This window comes from Dermacentor andersoni, chromosome 4 (genome assembly GCF_023375885.2).
Source record: "Dermacentor andersoni chromosome 4, qqDerAnde1_hic_scaffold, whole genome shotgun sequence".
In the NCBI taxonomy this organism is placed as follows: Eukaryota; Metazoa; Arthropoda; class Arachnida; order Ixodida; family Ixodidae; genus Dermacentor; species Dermacentor andersoni.
Window position 1 is genome coordinate 37,402,422 of NC_092817.1, and position 26,553 is coordinate 37,428,974.

A 26,553-nucleotide genomic window follows, 5' to 3' on the forward strand; every position below is an offset into this window, starting at 1 on the left:
GGGAAATAAAAATAGGTTCTTGTTGTGGTCACTTGACCAAGTTTCAGAGATTGCAATAATTTAGCATGTGAAGTGTCGCAATCAGATTTGAAAAGTTGTCATAGTGTCTGCGTATGCTTTGTGCGTTAAAATGAATGATAGATTTGTGGTTACTAGACATATAATTATTTAGCTTGTTAGTTGTAAAATATGATGACATTGTGAAATTGTCTGGTGATGCGATTTGTCAAAGGCAAAGGCAGCTAAGTGATCACAGAAAGGTCGGTGACGATCTGAAAAATGTGGCTGCCAGTTTTACGAGCCTTGATTTGGCAATTGTCAGTTCATAAGAATTGCCATTTCTTAGATTTCTTGAGAGTTAAGGCCTTAGAAAAAAGGGTCTTATTTTCATGTGTTAGGTGGTCATTTACGTACAGCGGTGTTTCTTTACTTACTGATATGCCTATGTAACCTAGAGTTAGCCGTGCTTTCTTTGCTTTTGTCATGAAGTCAGACCTTTTCATTCGCGATATAAAGCGGGCAATGATGTTTTTGTTGTCAGTTTTAGTAGGCACACAGTGAACAGTGCTTATAATGAATATCAGGTATAACGAAGGAAGTATTTTGACGTCGGATGCAACTTCGTTGTAATGACGTTTAACTGCACAAACACAGCATTCATTTTTAGGCACCCACGTCAGTGTGTTTCCAGACTCAAAAGACAGGTAACACCAAGTATGGATGCAGTTCTCTAATATGATTAATATATATACATATCTCAAAACATATGTAAATATTGCTTTGATTAAGCAATCAAAGGAATAAAAGCTTTTGCACACAGTGTAGCACTTTACAAAATGATCCTCGCCATCATGCGAATTACAGTTGAAAAGCAAGTATGACTAGGCAGCGGTAGCAGCCTGCCCAGTTTAATGCTTGTAAGCAATTTACTTTGAATTGATAGCACAGTTCTTCAATGCAGCGAGTTTAATAATGAAGCTCCATCTGAGTTTCTTAAGCAAGTGTGCAGTTGAATATTTGTGCTGTTATAGCTGGAGAAATAAAGTGACACTGCATTTTTGGCACTGTCACTCCTACCAACTGAGCTAACCAAGCAACTATGAAATGACAAGAGTTAGGTTGTATTGACAACTCAAAATGCTGACAAAGCTTAACTCTTTTGTTACTGCTAGAAATGTGCTCAATTTTGGTGCTTTTATCTTTTAATGTCTTATTTCAAGACATAGTAGTCCTAATGTATACCGCATTACATAACATTATAGCCTGGTCGCTCTTGTTCTGAATGGACGTAAAGCAGTAATAATCGCTTCCAAACAGTTTTTGAGAACTTATATGTGAAACTTCTGAGAAACACCTCGAAGAACACAACTGAAGGTAAGAATTTGCTATTTTTAGTACAAGCTTGTACTGAGAGTAAATAAAATCTGAAATGTACAAAATGTGATCTTGAATCCTAGTTTCAAGCTTTCATAAGTCGGGTCCCTCAAAAAATCATTATGAAAATTTGGTGGCATCAGTATGAGCCATAGTGATACCTGTGCTATGTGGGAAAGCAGAAGCTTCGCAAATGTGAAAACTGGTAAGTTCCTATTGTACAGAGAGCCATTGTTTTTACTCATTGCAGCGGGTGCCTAGCTCGCTTTTCAGTGCATTCTTTAGGCTCGCGTTGGGGAAGCATGTTCGACTCCCATCCAGATGGAAATTTATTATGTTCTTCAAAGACATTGATTTACTTTGTTTACAGGAACCTCCCTAGTAAATGTGACGCCAGTTCGAGTATTATTTAATGCGGTTTTAATCTTTGCCGTCGGCCATTTTTGGTACCATCATTCGGCCACGCCGCCAACTACAACTCCGGATTTTCGCGTAATATATCAATGCTTTCGCAATAATAAATTTATGTCAAATGTGCTGGCTTCCATGATCTCTTAACATCTGTGCAGGAACCGTTTAATCAGGCTTCAAAAAACCTTATATTGGTGTCACACGGCCACTTCCGATCGCAATTGTCGACCACGATTGGCTCTCTCTAGTAGCTTGCGCAAGCACGATAGTACGCTGGCGTGAGCGCCGGAAACTGCCAATTTTCACGACTGCATAGAGTTTCATATTAGTATTTATTTAGAAACTCTATGCACGACAGCGTCGCTTGCGCCATCGGCTTGCGTCATGTCGTCGTGTGTGCTACGATTATTTACTTATTCACCAACGGCAAACCCACAGCAACGCGCGCCCTCACAACTGCAAAAATAGCAAGTCGTCACGGATTTCGAAAATACTGAATACTCGCTGTCCTTCCTCTAGGTGGCGTTCTCGTCTTTAAAGGTGACGTCACCGCACCGTCATTTCTTTGGGTTCCCGGATGAAGACGTCACGTAACTGCTCGGTAGAATAACAAGATTTTTCCCTTGGAAACAACTAGATGCTTAAAGATTTCCATTTGACGAACTGTGGTAATTAGGTATTTCAATATGTCAACACCAGCTAGGCGAAGACTCATGAGGGATTTTAAGAGGTAAGTGCCCGAATCTCCCTTCCCAAAATTGTCGCTGGCACTGGGCTGTAGTAAACTTGGCCGAGATGCTTGGTTGCGTTTTTGTCAATTGGCTGCTTGCGCTGCTACGGGCTGTTCGCGTTTTGACCGTATACGTGCTACGTAGCCGTGTGGGATTTCTTTGTCTTAAGCTCGAGTTTGAGCGTCGTTATGAAGGACTATAACCGTGCGCGTAAATCTCCCTTGAGCTACTGTGTCGGTAAACTCATCTGGGCGTTATTTCCTTCAGCTAGCGCACTTTCCCGTCATGGTATCATATTATTTCGTGTAAATGAGCTGTAACGCCCGCGTGCTGAATGCTGCGACGACCTTCGTAGGGTAGCACGGTGCACGTTTGGGAGCGTCAGCTGTTGCATCAGTCGGTCTGCGCTTTCGATGGACTCCTAGGCCTAGTAGGCTTTCGGTGCCTGACTGACCTTGGGTGACGAATGGTTTCACGGTTACCAAGACCAATAATGCTTTTAAGCACCTCAGTTTGGAGTACCTGTAAGCAGGGCATACACTTGGCAAGCAGGCGAACAGCTTTCGCGACGATGTCAGGCAGCACGAAACTGCGTAATCACGATGCATTTCGAAACGGCGAGCATTGAGCGTCGCGAACGCTCGCACCTAGTTAGTGCGAGCAGTTGTCCTCCAAAAACACGCTTACCGTCGATAGTCGTTCTCCGCTGTATTCCGTAACCCTTCATTTGTGCTCATTGGTGCGCCTCGTTTTTGAGCGTACATCGAGGAACGAAATCGTGGTGGTTTAGATACGTCTGCTTCGCACAAAATGAGCGCTTGCGTCGAGTTGCCGAATAGCGTTATGGGTAGATACACTTGGGGTTGCTTAAAGGAGCGCGTATGGAGAGCCACTGTGACTGGCTTTCTTGGCAGTACCTCAAACAATTGTGCATGTGGCGCAGGTTACAAGAAGATCCCCCAGCAGGTGTCAGTGGAGCCCCTACCGACAACAATATCATGATCTGGAATGCAGTTATATTTGGGTGAGCACTGAAATGATCCAAGTAGTTCCTGTTTTGCGAACGCAACGTGGATTACCTTTTAACTATTACTATTTGGCAAGAGACATGTTTTCACTTGAAACTCGGGGATAGCCCAAGGCGCGTACCCATGTGCAAAAAAAAAAAAAAAAAAAAAGGTTCGTTAAACCTTCTGCTTAGCTAATTGAAGACGGGGTGTTTTCACTTGAAACTCGGGGCTAGCCCAAGGCGTGTAGCCATGTCTTGGGCGTGTAGCCATGTGCGAATAAAAAACTAAAGGTTCGTTAAACCTACTGCTTAGCTAATTGAAGTGCTATAATACAGTGGTCTCCCTTTGACATAGTGTACTATATAAATATCAAAAAAATTGTTTTAAATCGCCTAGTGTGCTGTAGAAACATGTCTGCACACATGTCGTGAAGCATAAAATTTCTGGTATTTCATGTCCCTGTTTTCCATGTTGCTATTTGTACAGTGATGCCTATGTACAGTTGCTAAAGCTTACATTCATTTATAGGCCCCATGACACACCTTTTGAAGATGGCACCTTCAAGCTGACCCTAGAGTTCACAGAAGAGTATCCCAACAAACCACCCACAGTTCGGTTTGTTTCCAAGATGTTTCATCCAAACGGTGAGCCTACTGCATAGCAATTTCTAAACTGTATCAGTTTACTTGGCAATATTAAACCATTATTTATGACACCTCAATTCCCATTACATTATCAGAACTGTAATGATTTTGTGCATAAGCTCAGCCTGTAGTTTTTATGAAATGCCCTGCAAGGGACATGCTCTTGACAAGTCGCCTGAGCCTGTCTGTCATCATGACAAAGTATGAAAGATGGTAAAAAAAAAAAAAAGAATATTTGCGAGGTTGTCAGAATTGTTTGTAAGATCCTGGTTTGACATGGGCACTTATTCGTGATATTAGTGGTAGGGGCAGCTGCAATCAGGCTGTTCCATTTGGTGTGCTGTTTAAGGCTTATTATGGTGGAAATTTAGTAATGAGATGATGTACTAATTGCTTCCAGCATGTTTACCATGAGTCAGCTGATCTACTGGCAACAATGCCCTAGGATCGTGTATTATTCTAGGCATTATTGTGTCATTTCAATTGTTAGCTGTGTATAATCATCTAACAGGCATGAAAGCAATCTAGGAATTATAGCTTATGTGCCATAACCTTGACTGCACTATTTGGGCTCACTGTCTCTTCCAAAGCTATAAGGATATGGGCAGAAAGTGAAGCTAGCTCTACACCTCGTATCAATTTTCATCATCCACAGTGATCTAGACACATACTGAAATTGCAATTCTTGCTTGTATTAGAACAGGGCTAGGTAACATGTACAGGAACGCTGCTGGTGGGAACACAGCAGCCCATGGCAGCGCTCCGCGAAGCATCATCACTGGCACCTCAAAGTCTTGACAGATGACTAACCACTGCAGACGATTCGTCAGGCTTTTTTTACAGTTGCGTTGATTGTTCTTGCACCGCAAGGCTTCACGAGGCGCCGGTGGTGGGGCACCCAGCAGAACGATGCCACAGGCTTCCGTGTTCCTTGTAGCAGTGGCCGTGCTTGTACATTAACAGTATTCCTATTTAGGAAACAGTTATTTTAATTTATCTAATGTGAAATTACAGATGTTTACCAAGATATCTTAAGGGATAGTTTTACATTGTCTACGGTACGTCTTTTACTTCTATCATGGGCCATGTCGTAACATTTTATAAAATTAACCTCCTTTTATCTGCCCGTGTGCTTCCTGACGTGATGCTTATCCAACGTCTTCTGTAGGCTATTGCTTCTATAGGCCAGTGTTTCTTGCTGTGAAATAAAGAATATTGAAAATGTATAAGCAGGCTGTGCAATCTAGGACAGTACTGTAGGTAATGTGGTCTGGGACTAGTGAGGTTTAGAGCCTTGTGCACTGTGGAGAAGCATTTTAAAAAAAAAACTTCTTGTTCGCAAACAGGGACGAAGAAAAGGAGCAGCACAAGGACCAGCGCTTTTCTCACAAGGAAAGCGCTTGTCCTTGTGTTGCTCCTTTTCTTCGTCCCTGTTTGTTTGCGCACAGAAAGTTTTTTGAAAATGAATCTGTTCCAACTAGGCCGACTCACAGATTTGCTTCTTTGGAGAAGCTTAAATTTTGAATGCCCTTTATTGGTTAAGCTATACAGTACAGATTTAGTATGCAATGTAGTCCCTGGTATTCACAAGGCTTCTGTGGCAAAATATACGAAAGTATTGTTACAGCACAGACTTCTGTTCATTTTTATTTTCAAACATGTGCTTAGCATTTGTGTTCAGATGACTTGCCCTGGAAGGAAAGTCAGTATGGCTTATATGGGGAATTCCTAAACTAGGTTGGAGTTGCCAATTAAACATACATGAATTTCTTCCATGTTGATATTAAGATTGAAGTTTCTTCAGCACAGCTGAGCTCGGTATGGCTGTGTTAAGGGTACAGGCGTTAAAGCGTAAAAGTTAATCTGCACACAAGTACCATGTTGTAGCAGAGCCTGCGCTGTATGCTTTATTATTATTATTATTATTATTATTATTATTATTATTATTATTATATGTAGATAATCTGCTCTTCATTCCCTTTTATAACTGTCTCCTCATATTCTGTTTTCCTATTTGTTTGTTTCCCTTTGTTGCATTGTATTGTCTTCTCCGTACATTTTGTCTTGCATGTTACTTTCTAAAGGGACCCTGAAATGATTTTGACGATTTTGTATGAACGTACTGAGTGGTTAAAGAAGGTCCATCTGATCATTAATTGATGCATTTAAGTGCTCCGCGTAAAGTGTGTAATTTATTATACGGTTTTAAAAATGTACATCGCTGCTGATTGCAGCACACTGCTCTGCTGAATTTCCAGCTGCCCCTACCCATTTGACGTAAATTGCCCTAATGACACTAGCAGGGCAAGCTAGCCAATTGGCTGCCCAGGGGGCATCATCGATGATTTTTCCAACTTTATTGTGAACAAGTGATGTTAGTAATAGTTGGAATGTTAGTTAATTTGTTTCTACAAAAGGAAAGTAACAGAAATAGAACGCATAAGAATAATTTCTCAGTACACTTAAGCATTTCCGGTACACAGCAAGCGTTGTCTGCTTGTGTTACGTGCTCTGTCTTGACGAGAGCTCCACGGTCAGTTTCAGTCTGTCTTTTCGTGAGCACCATGAATCACCTTTGTTGCGTTGTGGCTGCAAACGTAACGACTGTAGTATGTCAAGCTGCAACATAGTGTCCCTCTGCAAGGCAGCAGACAAGTGGAGTGACTGTTTAAAGTGAATGCAGCGCATTGGACTATCGGTGTCTGATCGGCGCCAGGATTTGCACATTTGCGGCCGTCACTTTACACCGGAGGATTACTACCACAATAGCGTTTCGTGAGTCCAATATATTAAGGTAAACGCAAGCGCAAGGGGACTGCACCTGGCTGTTCGACCGTGCCGTTTCACGGGATGAGTAGAAGCGCAGAAGTGAATGGTCTGCACGGTGCAGCCACCTGGTGGCACAGAGCTTAACCAAACACAGTAGCAGTAACGAAGTGTATTCTTCTTTGCTGCTGGTGTAAATTTTTCACAGGAGTGTAATCACTAACACATTGTTTTTGTAAATGTTTAAAATGGTTAAACTTGGTTAGAGCAATATTAGCTCTGTTTGGCTGGTTAAGCATTGCGCCACCAGGTGGTCGGACCTTGCAGACCGATCAGGCCGCTCACGTACGGCTGCACTAAAGTTCCCACATCAGCTTGAGTTTATGCCTCCACCCACCAGTCGAAATGCCCAGCTCGCCTGTGGTTACTGGAATACCAGGCACATTCAACGCTGCAACAGAATGCTTACAATGCATGCTGCTTTGATAGCCCTCGCTTGGGGTCGACTGCCAAGCGGCTGGCGGAGAGGTTAAAGATGCTTCGCACATGCTCCTAGACAACCGGAAGTGTACGACACGACGTGCCATCATGACGCAGAGCCAGTGAAGGCGGAGCTTAGCCTCGATCACTCGGTGAACAAGTTGAGGAGAAAATACATGGCTATGGAGGAGGGTAACATGTAATCGTCCGTAGTTCTCTTAATATGAGTCGCTTCAAACAAGTTGTGTTGCAAATAATTAACTATAGCTGTACCCTGCGCATCTACAAAATTTGCCCGAACAATTTCAGGGGCCCTTGTGCACCAGCACAAAACTCCGTAGCTGTTCTGGGGCACACCACAATGAATATTTGACTTATTTACTTATTTATTATTATTTATTATTTACTTTATTTATTTATTTAATTATTTGTTTCTGTCAAGTGGTTGTTCATGTGTACCATTGATGGAAGTAGTTTGCTTAGTTCTTATCTTTTGTTTTAATTTTTTCCCACAGTGTATGCAGACGGTAGCATCTGCCTAGACATTCTTCAAAACCGGTGGAGCCCCACGTATGATGTGTCTGCCATCCTCACGTCCATTCAGGTGAGCCATTTTGCCACCACATCACAGAATGTACATCACCATTTCCTGTCTTGTCTGCTTAAATATTACACTGCATGTTTCAAGAATGCGAGCACACATTTATGTAACCCTCAAAGCTAGTTGGCGCAAAACTTGCAACAAAATTTGTAGTTGTTGTTGTAGGTGTACATGTATCCTTTTCCCACCGATCAAGTGCTGTGGAACATAATTGCATGCTTGAATACTTAAAAGGGCCCCTCACCAAAGCCCATAGCAAATTTTGGTTATACGCTGGAAGTTGTTTCGTGTCCTCTAGGGAGCGTTCTGCCACAAACATTTTTCAAATCTGCTCATTAATAGTTGGGATAGAAATATTTCAATGCCGCGAACCCATGATTTCAGGAGGCGAGCTCCACTGCCTCAAAATGCTCTCTCCACTTGCACTGTGTGGCCTCCGCAAGCGAAATCGGGCCCCTCGGTTAACCCCCTTCCTTCTCGTTTATTACACGAGGGTCTCGAATCTGGCAACATTGATGCCTTCAGGTAGCATGTGTGGGTTTATTGACCAGTTGCCTTCACCAAAAAAGATCACGTTCTTGTGACGCCTGCGGTAAAAAGGACGTTCCACGTCCGCTGCCAAGGTCTGTGAGTGATGGCGCTGGCTAACACTCCCAGGGTTCAACTAGGACACATAAATACCCAAGAAAGTGGATGGGGAAACAGTGCCGCGGTAGCTCAATTGGTAGAGCATAGCATGCGAAATGCAAAGGTTGTGGGTTTGGTTCCCACCTGCGGCAAGTTGTTTTTTCATCCATTTCAATTTACATTAATTTATCGTTTCTTTATTTCATTTATTGAGCACAAGTAATTTCCCCTATGTTGTCCTTGGTGTCAGTGTTTCTTGGCTTCTTATGACATGTACTTACATATGTAATTTATTGTGAAAGCCCCAATTACTTATCTATATTGAACTTCACCTCCACATCACCCATTAACTTGTCCTTATGGTCACCAAACATAACAAAACTGCCTCCTTTAGTTCAGTGAGGACACCAGGCGAAACTAATATATCATGATAAAAACAATGTACAGCACGAAGGACAAGGACTGAGAGACGACAAACACTGCACTGAATATATCACATATGAAAAAGTAAAAGGAAAGAGATGTGGGTTCAGTAATTATTCGTAACACTTATAAACAAGCCAGAAACGTTAAAGCTGCGCTACACATTGCACTTAATATGCTGCCTATTCCTTCAAAGTATAAAATATCTGAAATGCAGGGTTCTCTTGGGACATCGGGAAACCTAGCTTATAGCAGTAGCGTGATACAGTCGAACACTTCCTTAAAAAAATTGTTAAAGCTGTATTTGATCAACATGTACAGTCAACGACCAATTTTTCGGACCTTCTAGGGAACGTAAAAACGTCCGAAAATTCAGGCAGTCCAAAAAAATGAATGCATGCAAAAAAACGCACCTTTTTTCTTTTTTTTTTTCTCGGATCTAGAGGTAAAGGGCGAAGTACCAGGCTTCCGAAACCCTGCCAAAGCATCAGTGAAGTGGCTATAAAAAGAGGCATTCAAAAACTCTGTATGCAGCCGACTGCCGGTTTATTATGTACATGTGCATCGTCGGGCAGCCGGTGTTATTGCTCCAGTGGCTTGAAGAACTTGTTGATTGTTGTTTGGACGGCATTCCGGTTGCATGCGATCATATTCGCCTCGATCTGAGCAAGGGTCATGTCAGCACTGTACACCGATGAGAGTCAACGGTGCTCGCATCAACTCGGCGCTTGTAGGCGGCGCAGGCATTGGCTCCTCATTTTCAACATCGGAGTCTTCTGAATCCCCCACATCCTGATGGATTATACGCGCCGTGCACGCCGATGGACGCGCCACTGGTGGGGGCCTTGCATAGAACACGCGGGAGAAAAGCCTGGCGCGCGCCGTAGTTTGTTGTGTCGTTGATCGTGCTTCTCTGTCTTATTCACGTTTTCACAGAAAGATAGGCAACACCATTCGCACGTGTGGGGTGGCCAAAGCTTCAGGGAATGTCGAAAAAGAATTGTTGCAGGGTGGGGGGCTCAAATACCGGTGAAAACGTGCCGGCGATACGGTTCTAATCATTCCCGGCAAAGCCTCATCAGCAGGAGCACTGGTAGCGAAAATGGATCGTCGCTTCGAAGGGAAATTTCTTGTTCTCATCCTTTCCTTTGTCTCGTCGGTGTTTTTTTTTTTTCACTCGATCATAGCTAGACGCGTGAGCAACGAAGTTCGGCTGCAGTGCAGCATGAGGTTTACAGGCATTTCGCTAAAGTTCGGAATGCTGTTTGCCGCTTATATTGTTTTCCGCTTCTTTACCGCGTTGCGCTAGCTAGGCAGCATGACTGCACGAGCGCATTGCGTTGTATGTTAAAGCTACTGAAGTTTGCAAAAACTGAAATTGTTGGTTTTATGTGGCGCGGTGAATTCTCTCACCAGCTGTCGCGCACTTCATGTTTTTACATCTATTTTATGCGTGGCTTCGCACATGTTTAACTGTTGCTAGTTGCTCCATGCATAACTCTGGTCAATTCTTTTGAGCTGCGAAGTTTTCACCCTGCCTTGTTTGTAAAGGGTATAAATCACGCTTTGTCTTATCGGAATGATACCAAGGAAGTGCTTCTTTAACAGTTTTATTCTTTTCGCCCGAGGGCATCTTAGATATTGTTTGGGTTTTTGGAAATGTGTTTAGAAAATAGGTAGTTCAAGGCGAGAATTGCTAATAGCTGCTGTATATGGTATTTTTGTTCCATTTCTTGCTGAAAAGTTCGCATCCCGTTTGGGAAGTCATCACACCTCGATGCTGCCTGAGCAAACTTAACACGCCGAGTGATTTGTTTGTTTCACAACGTAGTCCCTTCTTGCATGTGAGTTTTGTACTCAACTGAATTCTTTCTTATACTTACACTGCAGACGACTAAACCGGGCCTTGCCGCCAGCGCTCATCTACTTTGACTGGCGCTGCTCTGCCTTTAAATATATCATGTGGCACCTCTCTCTAGTAATATCGAAAAGTACTGAAAAGTTAGTCAGTCTTTAGCTTTGTACGTTTCCACGCAGCTCCCTTGGGGAATTTAAAATTGCACAAACTGCAGCGGGAACGGTAGTTCATCGGCGTATGCAGCAGAATTGCATCGGCGGTACAGCACTAACACACGCTTTTATTAACCAGTGTGTATGGTGACTTCGTTGGCTAGTGTTCGCGTTTCCATCAATAAATTGGCAATTACTCTTCTTGAGGCGACTTCGACTGCAGTTATTCGGCGATGTCACATGTATTCATCGGCAGAAAAATCACAACGGCATATGCAGAGATCGCACCGTGCGGATTTGTTTGATATAAGTCTGCACTAACGACGGGTGCTTATTATTTGCAGAAGCAGCATTGCGGCAAGGGTAGAATAAAAAAAAGAACCATCGAGAGATCGCATCACTCAACAAAATTTATCGGCTAGTCAACATGAGCTCCACGTCATGTTAATGGGGTTCATGGCGTTTGTCTGCGGGACACACCTTGCACGTATGTGGACCATGTTGTCCCAAACACCGGTAACATCGTGTTCATACCCGCTCGCACAGAGGTCAGCATCTTCCCTACAGCTGTCACTGCAGAAGAAGCTGCCTGACACCCGAACAAAGGAGAAATCGCAGCCACGAACTTCAGCCATCCTTGCTGCAAAGGGTTGTCGTCTGCTACTGCTCCCGCGTGTACTGTTGGAAGCGTCCGCTAGGTGGCTTTCAGTGGCGCCTCTATAGGCGGTGCACGAGGCGTATTTCCTCGTCAGTCAGTTGTGCGCACAAGTCGAGCTCGTCAGCGTCAACAGACTGTCAACAACAAACCGACGGTACTGCTTTCCGCACTTCGATTCCATCGGCGAGGACGACGAAGACGGAGTGGGGGCCATCGAAGGCGAGCGAAATCCTCAAGTTGCGAACAGTGGAGTTCGCTGACGAGCATCGAAGCACCTAGGCCTAGCGTCGCAGAGCACACTTGACACAACAGCACAACCACCCTCGCCAAAATGTGACCTGTGCAAACAAACGAAATAGCGCCGCTCCGGAAACTCCGCCGGAGGCGGAAGTGCGGCGATGAACACAGCCAGCGTGGCCAGACCAAATCGGTGTGTGACGGCTAGATTCGGCTAGTTGTGGTTCAAAGCAGTGATATGCTTAGGCTGCAAGTCGATTTCCTTTGCAAGGGCGCTGCGCGAGGAGCCAAAGGACCTTCCGTCGCGTCAAAAAGTCGGGAAAATTGGATGGCGGGGGGTTCGAGCGTCCGAAACTTCAGATGTCCTTATACATTGATTCTATGGGGCTCATGGCGGTGCTGCGAAGACGTCCGAAATATCAGGCATGTCCGAAAATTGTCGTTGACTGTATTTACCATTGCACATACACTTGGCGTATCTTTCTCCTCATGTTCGCAAAATTTGACCTCAGTTGTAATTATGCCAGCACAGCCGTCCAAGTCTTACACTGCTACTCACAAAGCAGACTAAGTACGCTATGGACCACTTGCATACGTATTCTACTGGAAATGTGCATTAGCCCAGCCATTTGGAACATTGGCTACACATTATCCATATCATGCCCATAATTTTCCCTAGATATAAACAAGATGCCTCGATTAGCTCACTGAAGACACTGGAGAAAGAAACTACGAATCTCGTAATGTCCCCTTAAGCCACGGTGTACACGTTTGCGAACACGACTTTTTTTTTGCCGTTACTGTGCAGTGGTTGCAAGGAATAGACAATGAACATTAAGCTTTGAGCAAACTAAATATTCTGACAAACTTAGCGTGCTATAAATATAAACACACAGGACATAGGAAAGGAACACCCACAACACATGCTCTGTAATAGAAATCCATTGCAAAAAATGGATAGGTGGGTTAGTTGGTAATGCATTATTAGAAAAACTTGGAGCGTTATAAACACACAGGATGTAGAAAAATAATGTACGCCACACGCGCTCTGTAATAGAAATACATTGTAAAATTATGTGACTTTCACACATTTATTGAGTCAATTGTAATTTGTGACTGAATGTATTTCACGAACATCCATGAAAAAAAAACTGAGTGTTTAATATTATTTGCGACACTTGCACTTAAAGCAGGAAAGTGAGTTTTGCAATGCATTGCACTTAAAATTCTTCTATTTTCAAGAAATTTCATGCCCGTATCTTGTGTGTTGTTATAGGAGCAGGGTGTCTACCAAGTGAGAAAACCGGGAATTCTCAGGGATCTTGATTAGTCTGGAAATACTCTGGAAAGCTTAGGGAATTTGTGCTTCTATCGGGGAAAATTAGCTGCAATCTTATTGAAAGGGAACAAAAGCCGCGGTAATACTGGCTTGAGTAACAGAGAGGAATCGTAACGAATCTACTTTGATGCTGTGTAGTCGGCTGGAGGAGTTGCCAGTGTACAGCCAACGACCGACTTTCTGGACGCCCGATAATTCGGACAGCTTCACAGCACCACCACATACCCCATAGAGTCAGTGTACAAGAACGTCCGAAATTTTGAACGCAAGGACCCTTTGCCGTCCGATTTTCCGGACATTTTGCCGCATTTCGGATTGCAGGTCCGAAATGGCATTAATGAAAGCCAATAACGCCGTTTTGATTATTTCACTGCCTAGAACCGGTGCTCTCGCAGGCAAGTCCGCTGGCCACTACCGTGGCAACGCAAGGCCTAGCTGCTTCAACTTTAGATATTAAGGTTCTTGCCGTTCAGTGCCGTGTTTTTCATTGAAAGAATTCGCCGCTGTCAGCAATGGCACTGGCTCCGCCTTTGTGGTCCTCGCGATTGGCTTCGAAGCTCGGAAAGCATGGTGCGTTGCATAATGCCGGTTCCCGAAAGTTAGCTTTGCCTTAGCACAGTAATGTTATGCGGTGAAGCGTACACGATAATATTGCGCTGAAGCCAAAGTGTGGGAAGGGGGCAATTGTTATGGGACATAGTATGTATTCCTTAATTATACACGCGCGCACCTGCCATCTCCTGTCACAGTACGAGCATCGATGTGCCTAATAAGTGTACTGGCAGACATTCAGAGCTTTTCCAAATGTGCCTGTGGCAATTTGAGCCCTTAAGGCAGTAAAAGACATGCATTCATTTTTTTCGAAATGTCCGATTTTTTGGACGTTCTTGCAGCCCCTAGGAAGTCCGAAAAATTGGACGTTGACTGTACAACTGACCAAAAGGATGCTTCAAATGATCCGTGGGGTGAACGCGTGGCAGGAGGACGAGAACAGAAAGGATCTGTGCATTGAGGAATGAATGGGAAAGGAAGCTTGCCGCCGCTTCTGTGAAAAAAATTCAGCAAAAAAAAAGAAAGTGTTGGCTGACGCCGAGGTGCAGGTGTCCCTCATCTAAAGCAATGAAATGCAACACTGAAGCCTTTTGCACAGGCTGAGAGTATGTCAGGACAGTTGAGGTTGACTTGACAGCTGTTGAGAGAGAATATCACTTATGACAAAGTTCAGGCCTCATACCAATGAGCTTGCCATCAATTGATAGAAATAGCTCATATTCGAAAATATTTCCCTCTATGTATCTATTTTTTATTCGTGTTTGAGAATGTTTGACTCGATTCGCAATGGGTTTTACAATTTTTGTTCAAATGAGTTTTATTTTCTGTGCATTGCACTAACCCCTCCCTTATGTTTTTCTTTAAATAAGATAAATGCTACTCCTTACTATAAAAACTGGATTAAGTAATTTTTTTTTTAACATGCTTACTATAGAGTGACAGCATTGGGCAACATGGTGTCAGCCCGTCTTGACATGAAACAAAGTTCTGAGTCACATAGGGAATTTTGCAAAGCCACTCAGGAAAAACCTCGAAAACTTGGGGAATTTGGAAATGTCAACTTGGTAGACACACTGAGGAGTCTAGGAAACATCTAGATTAGCGGCAGTATGACACCCTGGAATGCTTCAATGGGTAATGTTCTACGAAGGCTGTAATGAATCTGCACAGAATAAACATATCGCTTGCAACTCGGAATATTGTTTTGTTCTTCGAATAATATAAACACCATGCCCCACATATTTTACTGAGGATACTGGGGGAAACAACCAAATGCTGTGTATAACATATAAAAATTAGGATAAAGCAACCAGTCAGTTATTGTTTTCAGAGCAACCTACACAGTGCAAATTTTCAGTACACATCACCAATAAGTGGCCCTTATTTTTTCAAAATATGAAATATCTGCTGTTTACTCCTACCAGGAAGCAAGTAATAGTGTAGCTCTTATTTAGAAACAGCCTGAAAATGAAGTCGTCAGTTAGAAGTGGCACATGTGTTTAGAAAAAAAGTCGAGTCAGTGTTCTATTAGTATTGAAGTGACTCTGCGAGTTCGGCCAAGGTCGTTTTCACGAGCATATCTACAATAAGTCTTGATTACACAATGAAATTTGACAGTTATATGTGTAGGAGGTTTGACTAGATTTCTGATGGTGATAAGATACTTATACTGCAACACTGCAACGGACAGAGATTAAAGAGTTCTAACATTTGACAATCCAGTGATTTCATGCCATAGGGCACACCAGTCGTGGGGCACGGCTGATTATAATACTTCATCCGGACTTCCCCCTTACCCGCAGAATAAGTGTAACGAGCCGATTGTGTTTTAGAATATGGATACAGTGGTCCCAAAAAACTGGGCATGATGCAAGTTGTGCAAGCCTGAGGACAGTTAGGGTGGAAACTGCCCAGCGCCAGGCCTTATCCACCGCAACGCCAGTGTATATGGCGAAACCCACACGCCGTCTGCTACAGGGTGTCCCGAGAAGGCACAAAAGACAATTGTTGTCCAAGCAGGGACAAGCGTAGTAAAGAAAAGGATTACTTATGTGGTCACTTAACTCAGAAAATTTAGCTTCAGCTGTAGTTATAATAAACTTTCCTGCGTGCAGCCAACAGTGCTAGTGCCCGCTTTCAAAAGGAGGGGGGGGCAAATGACATACTTTGCCCCCTCACCAACCACTTTTGACAGTGGGGGAAGTGCCCACCTTGCCTGCTCGGTCTAAGCCACCTGAGCTTTCTCATTTCAGTAGTTTAGTTATCATGGAATGCTGCAGTGGTTTTGCCGGCTTGAAAAATGCACGAACTGCATGTAGCAGAGAAATCCATGTCCATGTGATGTCGCGAGATTCCTAAACGGTTCACGCCACTTGGCCAAGAGCAGCTGCAGTGACTAATCCAACGCTCTGTCTTGGCTCCGTTTCTCTGTGGCTGCGCATTTGTATCTTGTGCAGAAAACCTTAATGCCATCTTACTGACGCAACTGCAGTAAAGGACAGTGATAGTACATACAACGTTGGCACTCTCTGTTTGGGGGCGGGCGATTTGAATAGCGCTAAAGTTATGCGGACCCTTCAGTTGCAACTTTCTTGTAAACTTAAGACTTTGGCACGAAACAAGTGCTGCGAGGTTCCTAAAATGGTATTTTATCAGTCCAGGTCGCCTTAGTATTTGCCTTTAGTGTCCCTTTAATTCAGTCCTGCACACTATGAGAGTACACACTTCTCAAGAATAGACGCTTTTTCAGAAGCTTGCCAATATATACTAGAGAATTGTTCACATTGGCGACTGCCATAGCCTAATGTGCTAGCAAATATTGCTTTCATGAACACACTACAAAACACACTTGCACTGGTGACACAGCATGTCATGTCGGTGTGAGTGTATTTTTTTTACAATTTTTTATACTATTTGAGAAGGCGGCGTGGCTTGCTCACGTGCATATCATCTTTAAATTGATAGTTCTTTTTTAATTATTTCCTAAAATAATGTTTGTTGGGTCATGCTGTCAATGGGCATTGCAAGCAATAAAAGCTGATGAGAACCACTTCATTTGTTGTCGCTCTTTGAAATTAATCATTTTGTATTTTGATCCGGTCTACTGCAAAATTTTGAGAAATAAATAGCCTGTGGCTTCCATCTTTGGTTTGCATTGGTCAAGCCAGTTCTTTATGAGGAGTGATAGGCAGTGCATTTATGCTTAAAATTTGCAACAAGTGCCCATACTCTTGACGGTATCACTGGAGACTGAAATCATACAGATGTTATTGCCAGGCTTAAACTGTGCTGTCGTTCCAACAGCTTTTAAAAAGACACGGAAGAGAAATGTTGAGTTAAAGGAATGCTCAAGTGGAGCACTAAATCTAATTTGCAACTCTAAACTCAATTTGCATTTGTTGGGTGGTAGAGGGTTGATTATGATCAGAAAAAAAGAAAGAAAATGAAACTTCAGATTCACGCAAACAGTGGTGTCGGTACATTGCTGTGGCATCATTGATGTCAGCATTTCTTTTTTTTTTTTTTTTTTTTTTGCAGCACAGGAAAAGGTTACCAATGCTTGTTAGGTAAACTGGCTTGTGTTGCACTGGCTTGTGCTGACTTACGCATATCTTCCTGGGGCTGGGTGTTTGTCATTAAAGATTGATTGCATTCGAAAGTAAGTATGAACTGAGCCTGAAATTTTAGGTTACATTGATAATTAAAGAGAACTAAATGTGCAAAAATGCTGTAGTGAAATTAATGTTGGGGGTGAAATTAAAAAGGAAAATTTCACTGCAAACAAATGAAAGAATTTTGACATTATCTAGCAGTTTTAAAATTGATTCAGTATTTCTTTTTCTGTGTACATTGATGCCGTCATGTCATCTTAGAAACGCGAGTTTATGCAGTTGATTGTGCATGATCCAAATTGTTACAGTGCAAGCTGAGACAAGCACTTAAAAGTTTGTGCTTATGCGTAAACGTGCAGTGCACATTTGTGAGCTCTCTCTTCAAACTGGTGGTGGAAGACTTGGAACAAGGCCAAGGCACTCATTCAAGAAAGCTGTCGCCTTTTTCTCATCGCAGTCTCTTCTGGACGAGCCAAATCCCAACAGCCCGGCAAACAGCCTGGCAGCACAGCTGTACCAAGAAAACAGGCGGGAGTATGAGAAGCGGGTGGCTGCCATCGTTGAGCAGAGCTGGCTCAACTTCAATGACGACGAGGGCAAGGAATCCAAGAAAGACGCATCCTAGCTTTTCCTGCTGCTGCTGAACCACCACTACCACCACAACACCGCTTGGCCCACCCCACCCCTTTCCCTCCAACCTCCCAAGAGAAATGCCCCTTCCCCCTCCCCCCCACGCAAGACCTGACGCAGAGAGAGGCCAAGGTGCACAAGACAGCACCTGTGTAGGTCGCTCTTAGAGGGGAAAAAAAAAAGCAGCAGCAAGTTACGAGCCAACAGCTGATTAAAACAGACTGGAGGAGGAGGGGGACTGTTGCTTCTCAAAACTGCACACGATTTTTCGGTGTGCTGGCGGCATAAGCAGGGTTGCCTTTCAATTTGTGTGCAGACTCATTGCAACTCTGTGGCTGTTTTGAGCGTAGCTCATTTTCCATATACAGGGCATGCGCTGTGCAATGCAGGATGCTTCGACTGTGCTGGCTTCATTGAAAAAAAAAAAAACCCTGTGCTTCTTGCTGCTTTTGAACTGAGGAGGGCCATGCCTCTTGTCAGAGCGTGTTCTGACATGTTTAAATTCTGCCTGCTGTGCAAAATTGCCCGGGCAGCAGCTGTATGTGTATTGGTTGGCCAAAATGAGTGTGTGAATGACCTTGCTGCATTACCCTTGCGGGCCTTACAGACACACACACACACACACACACATTCTCTTCACCTTTGCGCTTGTGGATTGACAAGAATATGTAGCGCAACTGGCTGGTCAAGCTTTTTCTTCTTTTTTTTTCTCTCCTTTTACATGCTTTCTTACGAGCTAAAAGTGTGAGTGGAAGGTCTTCTTTTTAACTTGTTTAGACTTGCATTGTGAGATTCTTTAGCTCCACCAATGTTTTTGTTTCAAGACATTTACTGACGAGGCAGTGAATGTCTCATTGGTCTACAAAACATTTCTAAGAAGGGTTTTTGTTTGGTAACAAGCAGCAGCTTAGCTTCCACTTGCCCATCCATGCATTTTTCTTTTCTTTTTTTCTTCGACTCAAACAACATATTTCAGCTTCATGAAATTGCCCGTGTATCATGCAAGTTAGGTTCAGTGAAGGCAGTGTCAACTGTGTTCCCAGCTGCACATTCATGTGCGTCTCATGTTGAGATATTTTGTAGTAAATTGCCAGTTTAATTGAGCAGATTAGGTCTGCTCAGGCAGTGTGTAACGGTATTTGCAGCTGCATCTTGATGCGCAACTCCAGAGTTAACACACTTCGGAAACAGGCCCGTTAATAATGTGCCAGTAAATGGTGTGTTGTAAAACCCTTCGTAGTTGAAGCGTTGCACTGCAACTTCCTCACAGTGTACCACATTTATGCATGCAGTTTGCTTAAAAAGGGATCGAACAGTTTCGGAAAAGAAACATGGCTTTGTTCTGGGAGTCTGTGGAACTTTCGTGCATGCATGCTGCAATATATTTCTAGTCTGTTTCCAAGGTGTGTCTAGACTGTAGAGATGAAAAAAAAAAATGTCTGGCTACTGCTGCTGAGTGTTTGCACAGGACCTAATGGCACATTCTCTTTGGCAATGCAAGTAGATTTGTCCTTCAATCTGGCTTGGCCTTCCCTCTCGCTCACCTCACTTAGACATTCAGCAAGAGGCCTTCATCTGGCTGTGCACATTTGGTAATATGGGCTTCTATTCTCATTGGGTAGACAAGAACAATGGAGCATGATGTGCAAACACGGCCAAGAGAGCGTGAAGCAGCTAGCTGTATTGACTTTTCTTTGCACAGCTGCTAGTGCTTCACCTCCATGCAGTGTGAAAACTTGGGAATAAAAGCCACTGCTGCTTGTGAAAGTGCAGAATCAAGGTAGAGTGAATGAGCAAAGTTTCAACTCCTAAATGTCTAGCAGTCAAAAAAAAAGGGGGGGGGGGGGGTGCAAGTGTCCGGCTACGAAAAAAATTTCACACCCGTGCCGAGTTTTTGTGTCTTGAAGTTGCCATAGCATCTGCAGTAAATTTGCCACCCTTCTGTGCTGTGCGCTCTCTGTACAGGGCTCGGATGTGTCGGCAGCACCATGTGCGTGCACAGCTGAGAATTCCTATCTGTGTTGTCTGCCAAAGTGGCTGACGCTGTTTATGAAAATATGAGCGCCACCTGAAAAAAAAACTGGATGTCTTTCTTCAGGTTGTGTCCATATTTTGAAGTGGGAGGATCTAGGTTTTTATACATGCCCGCGTGGGCCACAGAATGCAGCACTCACTGGTGTTTTACAACTCTGCAGGAAGGATACAAGTTGTTTCCATGACTCGCATTCATGTGGTTTGAAAACAAGCACTCTTTGCAGCAGCTTGTGCTCATCCCTTGGTGCTTTCATGAGAAGGTGCAGATACTCTCAGCTGTGTGCCTGTGAATTGCTAACACATCTGAGCGTTGTACTGTTATGGACAAATGGAATGTGGAGAACTAAAGTAGGACACCTTATATAACTCGTTAGTGCAATCTTTAGCTGCATATCTTGCTGCCAAAGATTGTGCAAGCCCCAAATTAAGCATATAAGCTGAAATTACACTGATATCACAGTGGCTGAACTGGAAGTGAACAACCATATGTTAGCCACAACTTCAGTCGTTTTATTTGTCCATGATAGTGCATTCAGTAGCGATTTGTTTTCTCTTTCGTGTTTCTACATAGTAGTACTTACACCCTTTGCTTTAAGATCACGCTGTGATAACCGTCTTCAAGAGCTTGCGACTGTGGCATGGGCCTTTTTCCCACTATTTTTTTTTTTTTTTTTTTGTCTTGTGCAAGGAGCAGTATGTAATGTAGGTGCCACAGAATTAGGCGGCCCCATTTCTCTCTCCCCCTTGTGTGCGGAGCAGCTTGTCCTTCTGCCTAGCATGTGTGCATGCCCCCTCTCATGCACATGTGAAAGTGACATGATCAGACCTACTAAAGTGATGAAATAAAATCTTTCAAACGGCAGTTGTCTCATAAGTGCAGTCTTCAAGCTGCAAAAGAAGCAGGCTTGCTAATTTTGATTGATTCTTGCAGCTCTCTACGTGTACATATATCGGTGGGCTGTACCAGGTAACTTCACACCTTTATGGTTCACATCTACATGGAGGCCTCCTAAACATCTTCACACATTACAGCAGTAACATTAAAGCACCAACAGTAGTGATGCAGAATACTAGTGCAGGTGAATTTTGTCTAGAACTGCTGTGTTAGCAAAGCTTCGTTCTATGTGCACTACTAGTTATGTTGCAATGCGATTCCAGATGGGGCACGTGCAGTCAACTTACGGTAATGGGATGCAAAAGTGCCTTTTACCTCGAAAACAATGAGGTTATATCGGTACAATGCATAAAGAGTACGCATTATATACATGTACTGCTGAGAGCTAGCAGTAAGCCTCTAAGCATTAAAAAACATATAGGGGAACTGCAACAGCTCTTAACAGCAGCATCAATGTACTATCAATTATTTTTTAAAGAGTGCCTTGCCTTCCTACACTGCTGTGAGTGAACTGCAGCAGTAATAGTAGATGCTTCTTTTGTGTGTGTGCATGAAAATGAATTGCCATGGAAACAAATATCAAAGGCGCTTGTTATTTTTCAGAGATAAGCTCAGATATCTACAGGTCGCTGTGGCAGGCACAGGTTGTAAAAGGAGTTCTGGTCCCAGAAGTTTGCTCCTTTCCAGCCACACCAGCCCTGCACAAATGGATGCAGTTTATGTGTCAATACCTCTGAGCATGCATAATTATTTCGAAAGCACTTAGCCATTTCATACACGCTGGTTAGCTAGGTTCTTCGCACCTCTTAGCTAAATACAGCTGTGCAACAATTGCAATTTTTGCAGCATGTGTGCACACAGAAATTTGCTGTCTCTGCCTTAATTTTTTGTGGAGCTGCAAAGTTCGAGGGGTCATGCTAAACATGACCCTCAGTGCAAATGTACACTGATGAGGGCCCCAAGATGCTGTTACCTAAATTGTTTACAGAAATGATAACAGTACAGCATGTAATTTAATACTAACCCACCAGAGATTTGTGTCTCTTAATCCGATTTTTTGCACCAAGAACGATTTCTAAAATATTAAGTGATCTTTCAACCACCATGTGGATGCTGGGAAATATGGGAATTCAAAATTGAATTTGTTGGCTTATGCACTGTTCCATGGATTCACTTCTGTGACTTTCAGTCTTGGATTTCTTTTGACCAGTTCTTGTTTTTCCCTAGCCTGACAGCTTCATGCTATTCTCGCAAGGTTGTGCAAAATTTTACATTTTCTGGTCTGAATCTAATGTGGTGGTGCTGCCATCATAGCGACCATTGTCTGGTGAGCAGGGTTTCTGAGCAAAAACTTTGCAGCCTTGTGGCTTCATAGCACTTTACGATGTGTGTGACTAGTGGTTGTAATAGAAAAATTTGACTGATAGAAACGGAATTTATGCAACTGCAGTAGCACCACCTTGCCATTGGCCAAACCAAGCCAACGCTTATATTTAAACCAGCAATTCTATGGTAGCTGATGCACAACAATAATAACTGCCATAGACACTAGCAACCACATTTACAAGTAAGTCGGTATGGGCACGTTGCAAGTGCTAGGCGGCGCCCTGTCTTTCCGACCCCTAGCGCCATCTGATGAATAGTTGCGCGAATGCGGTAGGATGACTCACGGCGTCAGCAGCCCGCGCTGCGTGTTTGGCGGCCTGTCAAACGGTAGCGATGGCGCGAAACAGCGTGCCGATATTAATTTTAGCCGGGTTTCGGGAATTACAAGATCTCCACAGCTTTTTCCGTGAAAAGAATTTACAGAAAGGAAGTCGTCTAATTGAAGTGGGGCATGTCTATGACGTGAGGGAAGTGTTGAACTCGCACTGATCGGAAGTGACTGCTAGGTGTATTCCGCAAACGAAAAATAACGCACCAGCGAGATGCGTGAAGCTCAGCGTAAGTTACTTCGTTATATAATCTACGGTGTGGACGCATGAAATTATAGGCGACATTGATTCTTGAAGATCGGCGACAGCAGACAAATCCTAGCGGGGAGCTGCGATTGCCGTGCTGGCATCGCAGGGAAGTGCAAGGACGCCGCGGTAGTTTCCCTGTACATACAGGACGGCAAATACGAATCCAAAACATCTCATCCAAGAACGTGGGGCGTACGAACGACTCGTAAGACCTACCCGAAGTATTCTAACGTTGCTCTCCCCAAACACGAAAAAAGGAGAGGAGCTTACCAGTTGTGTTAGATTACGCTGGGAAAATATTTTCGCCCAAGTTACTGGAAGTGCGATACTTCTATGTTGCGATTTTCCAGTGCGTGCAAAGGAGGTTCCAATAAACCACGCCGTCAAAAATTTTGATCTCAACTGCCCCTTAGTTGATATGCTGGGCGCAGAAGGGTGTATGCCAGCTCAAAGAGCTGCAACCCCTCCTCAAGTCTCTCAGCAAGCCATATAGCGCTCTTTGAATGGGAGAGGATTGGGAAAGAGTTCCACTGCTTTACTGCGATACAGTGTGGGAACAAACTACTTTGTTTGCTGCATATCCTGGTACGCACTGCAGGTGTCCCGTTGCTGCCATCATTGCTGTAAAAGCAAAGAATTCAGCGTTAACGCGCTTGGCATAACGCCGGAACATAAAACAGCTTATGCCGTCGGAGGAGCGCTATCCAGTGTTGACGCCGTTCTGCTTCATACGGTCGGCTTGGAAACCTGTAAAACTTTGTTCCTCGTGAGTTGGTGTACGTGCTGTTACAGCCCACTACGCAACAGCTCGTGTTGCACTTCGCCATTGCTCAGAAAAGTCAACAGCTACACGCGAAACGGAGCGCAGACAGGCTTTCCGAACGCAAGCGGGCCGGTCGTATCCTGCCGGTTCCGCGCACGCCGCCGCGAGGGGCGCCTTGTAGGCGCGGGAACTACGTTCGCAACCTGCCTATAAAGCTATATGCAGTACACAGCAAATGTGCACAGTCATTAGTGACTTATTTCTTCTTAACTACAAAACTACAGCTTCAATACTACTGAGGTCATTTAAAGAAACACTAAAACAGTTTAGACCGATTTTCTTCAAAACGTTTTTGCTCATTTCACGGTAACAGGTTCATTACAAGTAGAGTAAATAAATACATTTTTTTTATACCTAAACTTTATTGGTGGGACATCAATGTGACGTCGTAGATTTCAGCTGCTCTTTCTTCCCCCCCCCCCCCCGTATTTGGACTATTGTAAGTAATACAGTGAACTCTCACTTGAGTGAACTTCAAGAGACCCAAGGAAATAGTTCACTTAACTAGGAGTTCACTCAAATGAATATTCACTAGAATACGGAACAGTGTGGGGCAACAGCAGATATCGAGGCAAAAGTATGAAATGCAATTTATGGAGTTATGTACATTAACATATATGAAGTGCATAACAGTTGCTGCCTACCTCATTTTGAAAAACTTCAATTTTCATTTGCACTGGTGCTCTTAAAGCGCAACAAGTAATAAAGCTGTCCAGAGATTCTATAGTTTTGTGCACTTCCTTTGGCACAGCTTGTTGCCGAGACCTGAAATCTTGCAACTTTCCAACGCATCATACAGTCTCTGCTAGAGTAAAGAATTTGAATCTGCTTCTGCAATTGCATCTTCCTCATGGCACTCTTCTTCGAGATAAACATTGGAAACAATTTCCAGATATGGGAGTTCAGCACCAGTAACGAGCTCACTGTCACACTGCACATAGTCCTCAAATGAAGTGTTGCTTTGAAGTATTGCCAGATCATGTTCGTTCTACTGAAATATTCGCTATCCAGAAATTTGTTTAACTGAACGATTTTTTCATAGAATGCATCGAAAAAATGCCGGGGATTTTCTAAAAGATTGTTATTCTAAAATATTCATTTAACTGACATTCGTACAACTGAGAGTTTAATGTAGCTCTCAAATATATGGTCCATCTTTACCGATAAAAAATTTACTAGGCCTTAGGAGATTGTGCGTGATGTCACAGTGAAGCTTGTGCATAAGCTTCAAAGTGGCGTCACTGCTATAAAATGCTGATAGCGTAGGCCTGTCTCATCTTTGGCATTTTAAGCCTCCTCTCGCAGTATAACAGTGGCCTTTCTGGTATTGTGGAAGGGTAATTTACTAATACAACTCAAGCTATTTTCTCTTTAGTATCCCTTTAAGAGGACTACATTATAGGCAACAGCGATCCCAGTTTGAGCAGTAGACGGAGGCTACATTTTGAAAAGTGACAAAGGAAGTGGCAGAATTACCTTATTCTGCACAGTTGACAGATCCTCGCCACCCGTGTAGTGTGGATCAAGTACTAGGTAGTGTGCCTCACCCGTTTTGCTATCGAAAGCTATTCCGATGATAGTGTGCGCCAGCATCCCACCTCCTGCACAGCAAAAGAGAAACAAAGAAAGAAAAAAAAATTGTCATCTCTGCATATTCAACAAGGTCTGTAACCCAAGAAAGGCTCTGCATTGCATTGAGTGTGGCTGATAACCACTCTTATGCACAGTGTGATCTCTGCAATGGAGCAATCTTGATGCTGCGATCTCTTTGAAGAATGCACCACTGTATCAGATTACCATTAAGAGCACACATTAGTGATATCGGGCGCCTTCCACGGACCCAGCCATTTCACTCCTTCCAATTGCTACGTCGCTCCTATCAGGGTGATCTTGTACCATCACTTCTGCACTTGCTTGTGTTCAACCTTAATACACTCTAACCTCATTATACTGAAACGGGGTAAAACGAAGCAAATGAAATTCCACTTGAAATTCCCATAGAGATACATGTATTTAAAACCTCATTATAACGAAGTGAAAGTGTCCTGTCAATCCATATAATGAACTATAGTCATCTCCAAAACCCAAAAATACCAGACCGTTGCACGCCGAGTACATCGCTTTCTGCAGAGTTCAGCACTCGTTTGCTGCGGCAGTTCAAAACTCCCGCCTCCCCGCATCAAATACATCGTCAAGCAGCACTGGTATTTCTCACTGCCGTACGTAGCTGCCCACCATGTTGCCTACCGGCGCATAAGCACTACTGCAAGCTCACTAGTGCATTTCTCCACTGACTTCTCGCTCTTACGCATGCTCGGTTGGGCAAGCCGCACACCGCTGCGCAGCAACACGTGGTGGTGCAAAAGATTAGTGCAGTCACTTCTGCGTGGCGCACCGCGCAGGCAAGCGCAGATGGGTGTGGAGACCGAGGTCGCTCCGGCACAATCTCAAGGGTCACTTGTAAGCCTGTGCAAGTTGAGGTCAGTGATCGCACCATGCTGGACAGCTAGTACGACGGTGCAAAAGGTTAGTACGTACACTTCTCTCTTTCTCTAAGGCGCATCGCCCAGCCAGCCGCAGCTGGGCCTGGCCTTAGAGATCACTCCCAGCACAATCTCGTGGGGGGGGGGGGGTCACGCCCATGGCATGCATTTACTTCACCCTCTCCCTGCGGTGCGCCGCGCGAGCTGGCATCTGGGCGTGTGGCGAGATCGCAGTGCATGGGTGCAATCT

General features: G+C 43.8%; 2 protein-coding genes across 2 annotated transcripts in view; one reads left to right on the top strand and one right to left on the bottom strand.

The window, feature by feature from the left end:
- Positions 1–2,335: 2,335 nt before the first annotated feature.
- Positions 2,336–21,000, top strand: Ubc6 (ubiquitin conjugating enzyme 6). Its single transcript, XM_050184014.3, has 5 exons — positions 2,336–2,515; positions 3,460–3,540; positions 4,055–4,170; positions 7,932–8,020; positions 17,932–21,000. Exons 1-5 carry the CDS (start codon positions 2,472–2,474, stop codon positions 18,097–18,099), a joined length of 498 nt encoding a protein of 165 aa, XP_050039971.1. The 5' UTR covers positions 2,336–2,471; the 3' UTR covers positions 18,100–21,000.
- A 604-nt stretch (positions 21,001–21,604) lies between these two features.
- The window catches only part of Ufsp2 (UFM1 specific peptidase 2), a 41,538-nt gene continuing 36,589 nt past the window's right edge, over positions 21,605–26,553 (bottom strand). Inside the window, exons 12-13 of the mRNA XM_050184007.3 lie at positions 25,297–25,421; positions 21,605–21,731 (exon numbers count right to left, since the gene is read on the bottom strand). Coding sequence (XP_050039964.1) covers positions 21,645–21,731; positions 25,297–25,421 — 212 coding nt within the window. The 3' untranslated portion in view covers positions 21,605–21,644. The remainder of the gene's footprint in view (positions 21,732–25,296; positions 25,422–26,553) is intronic.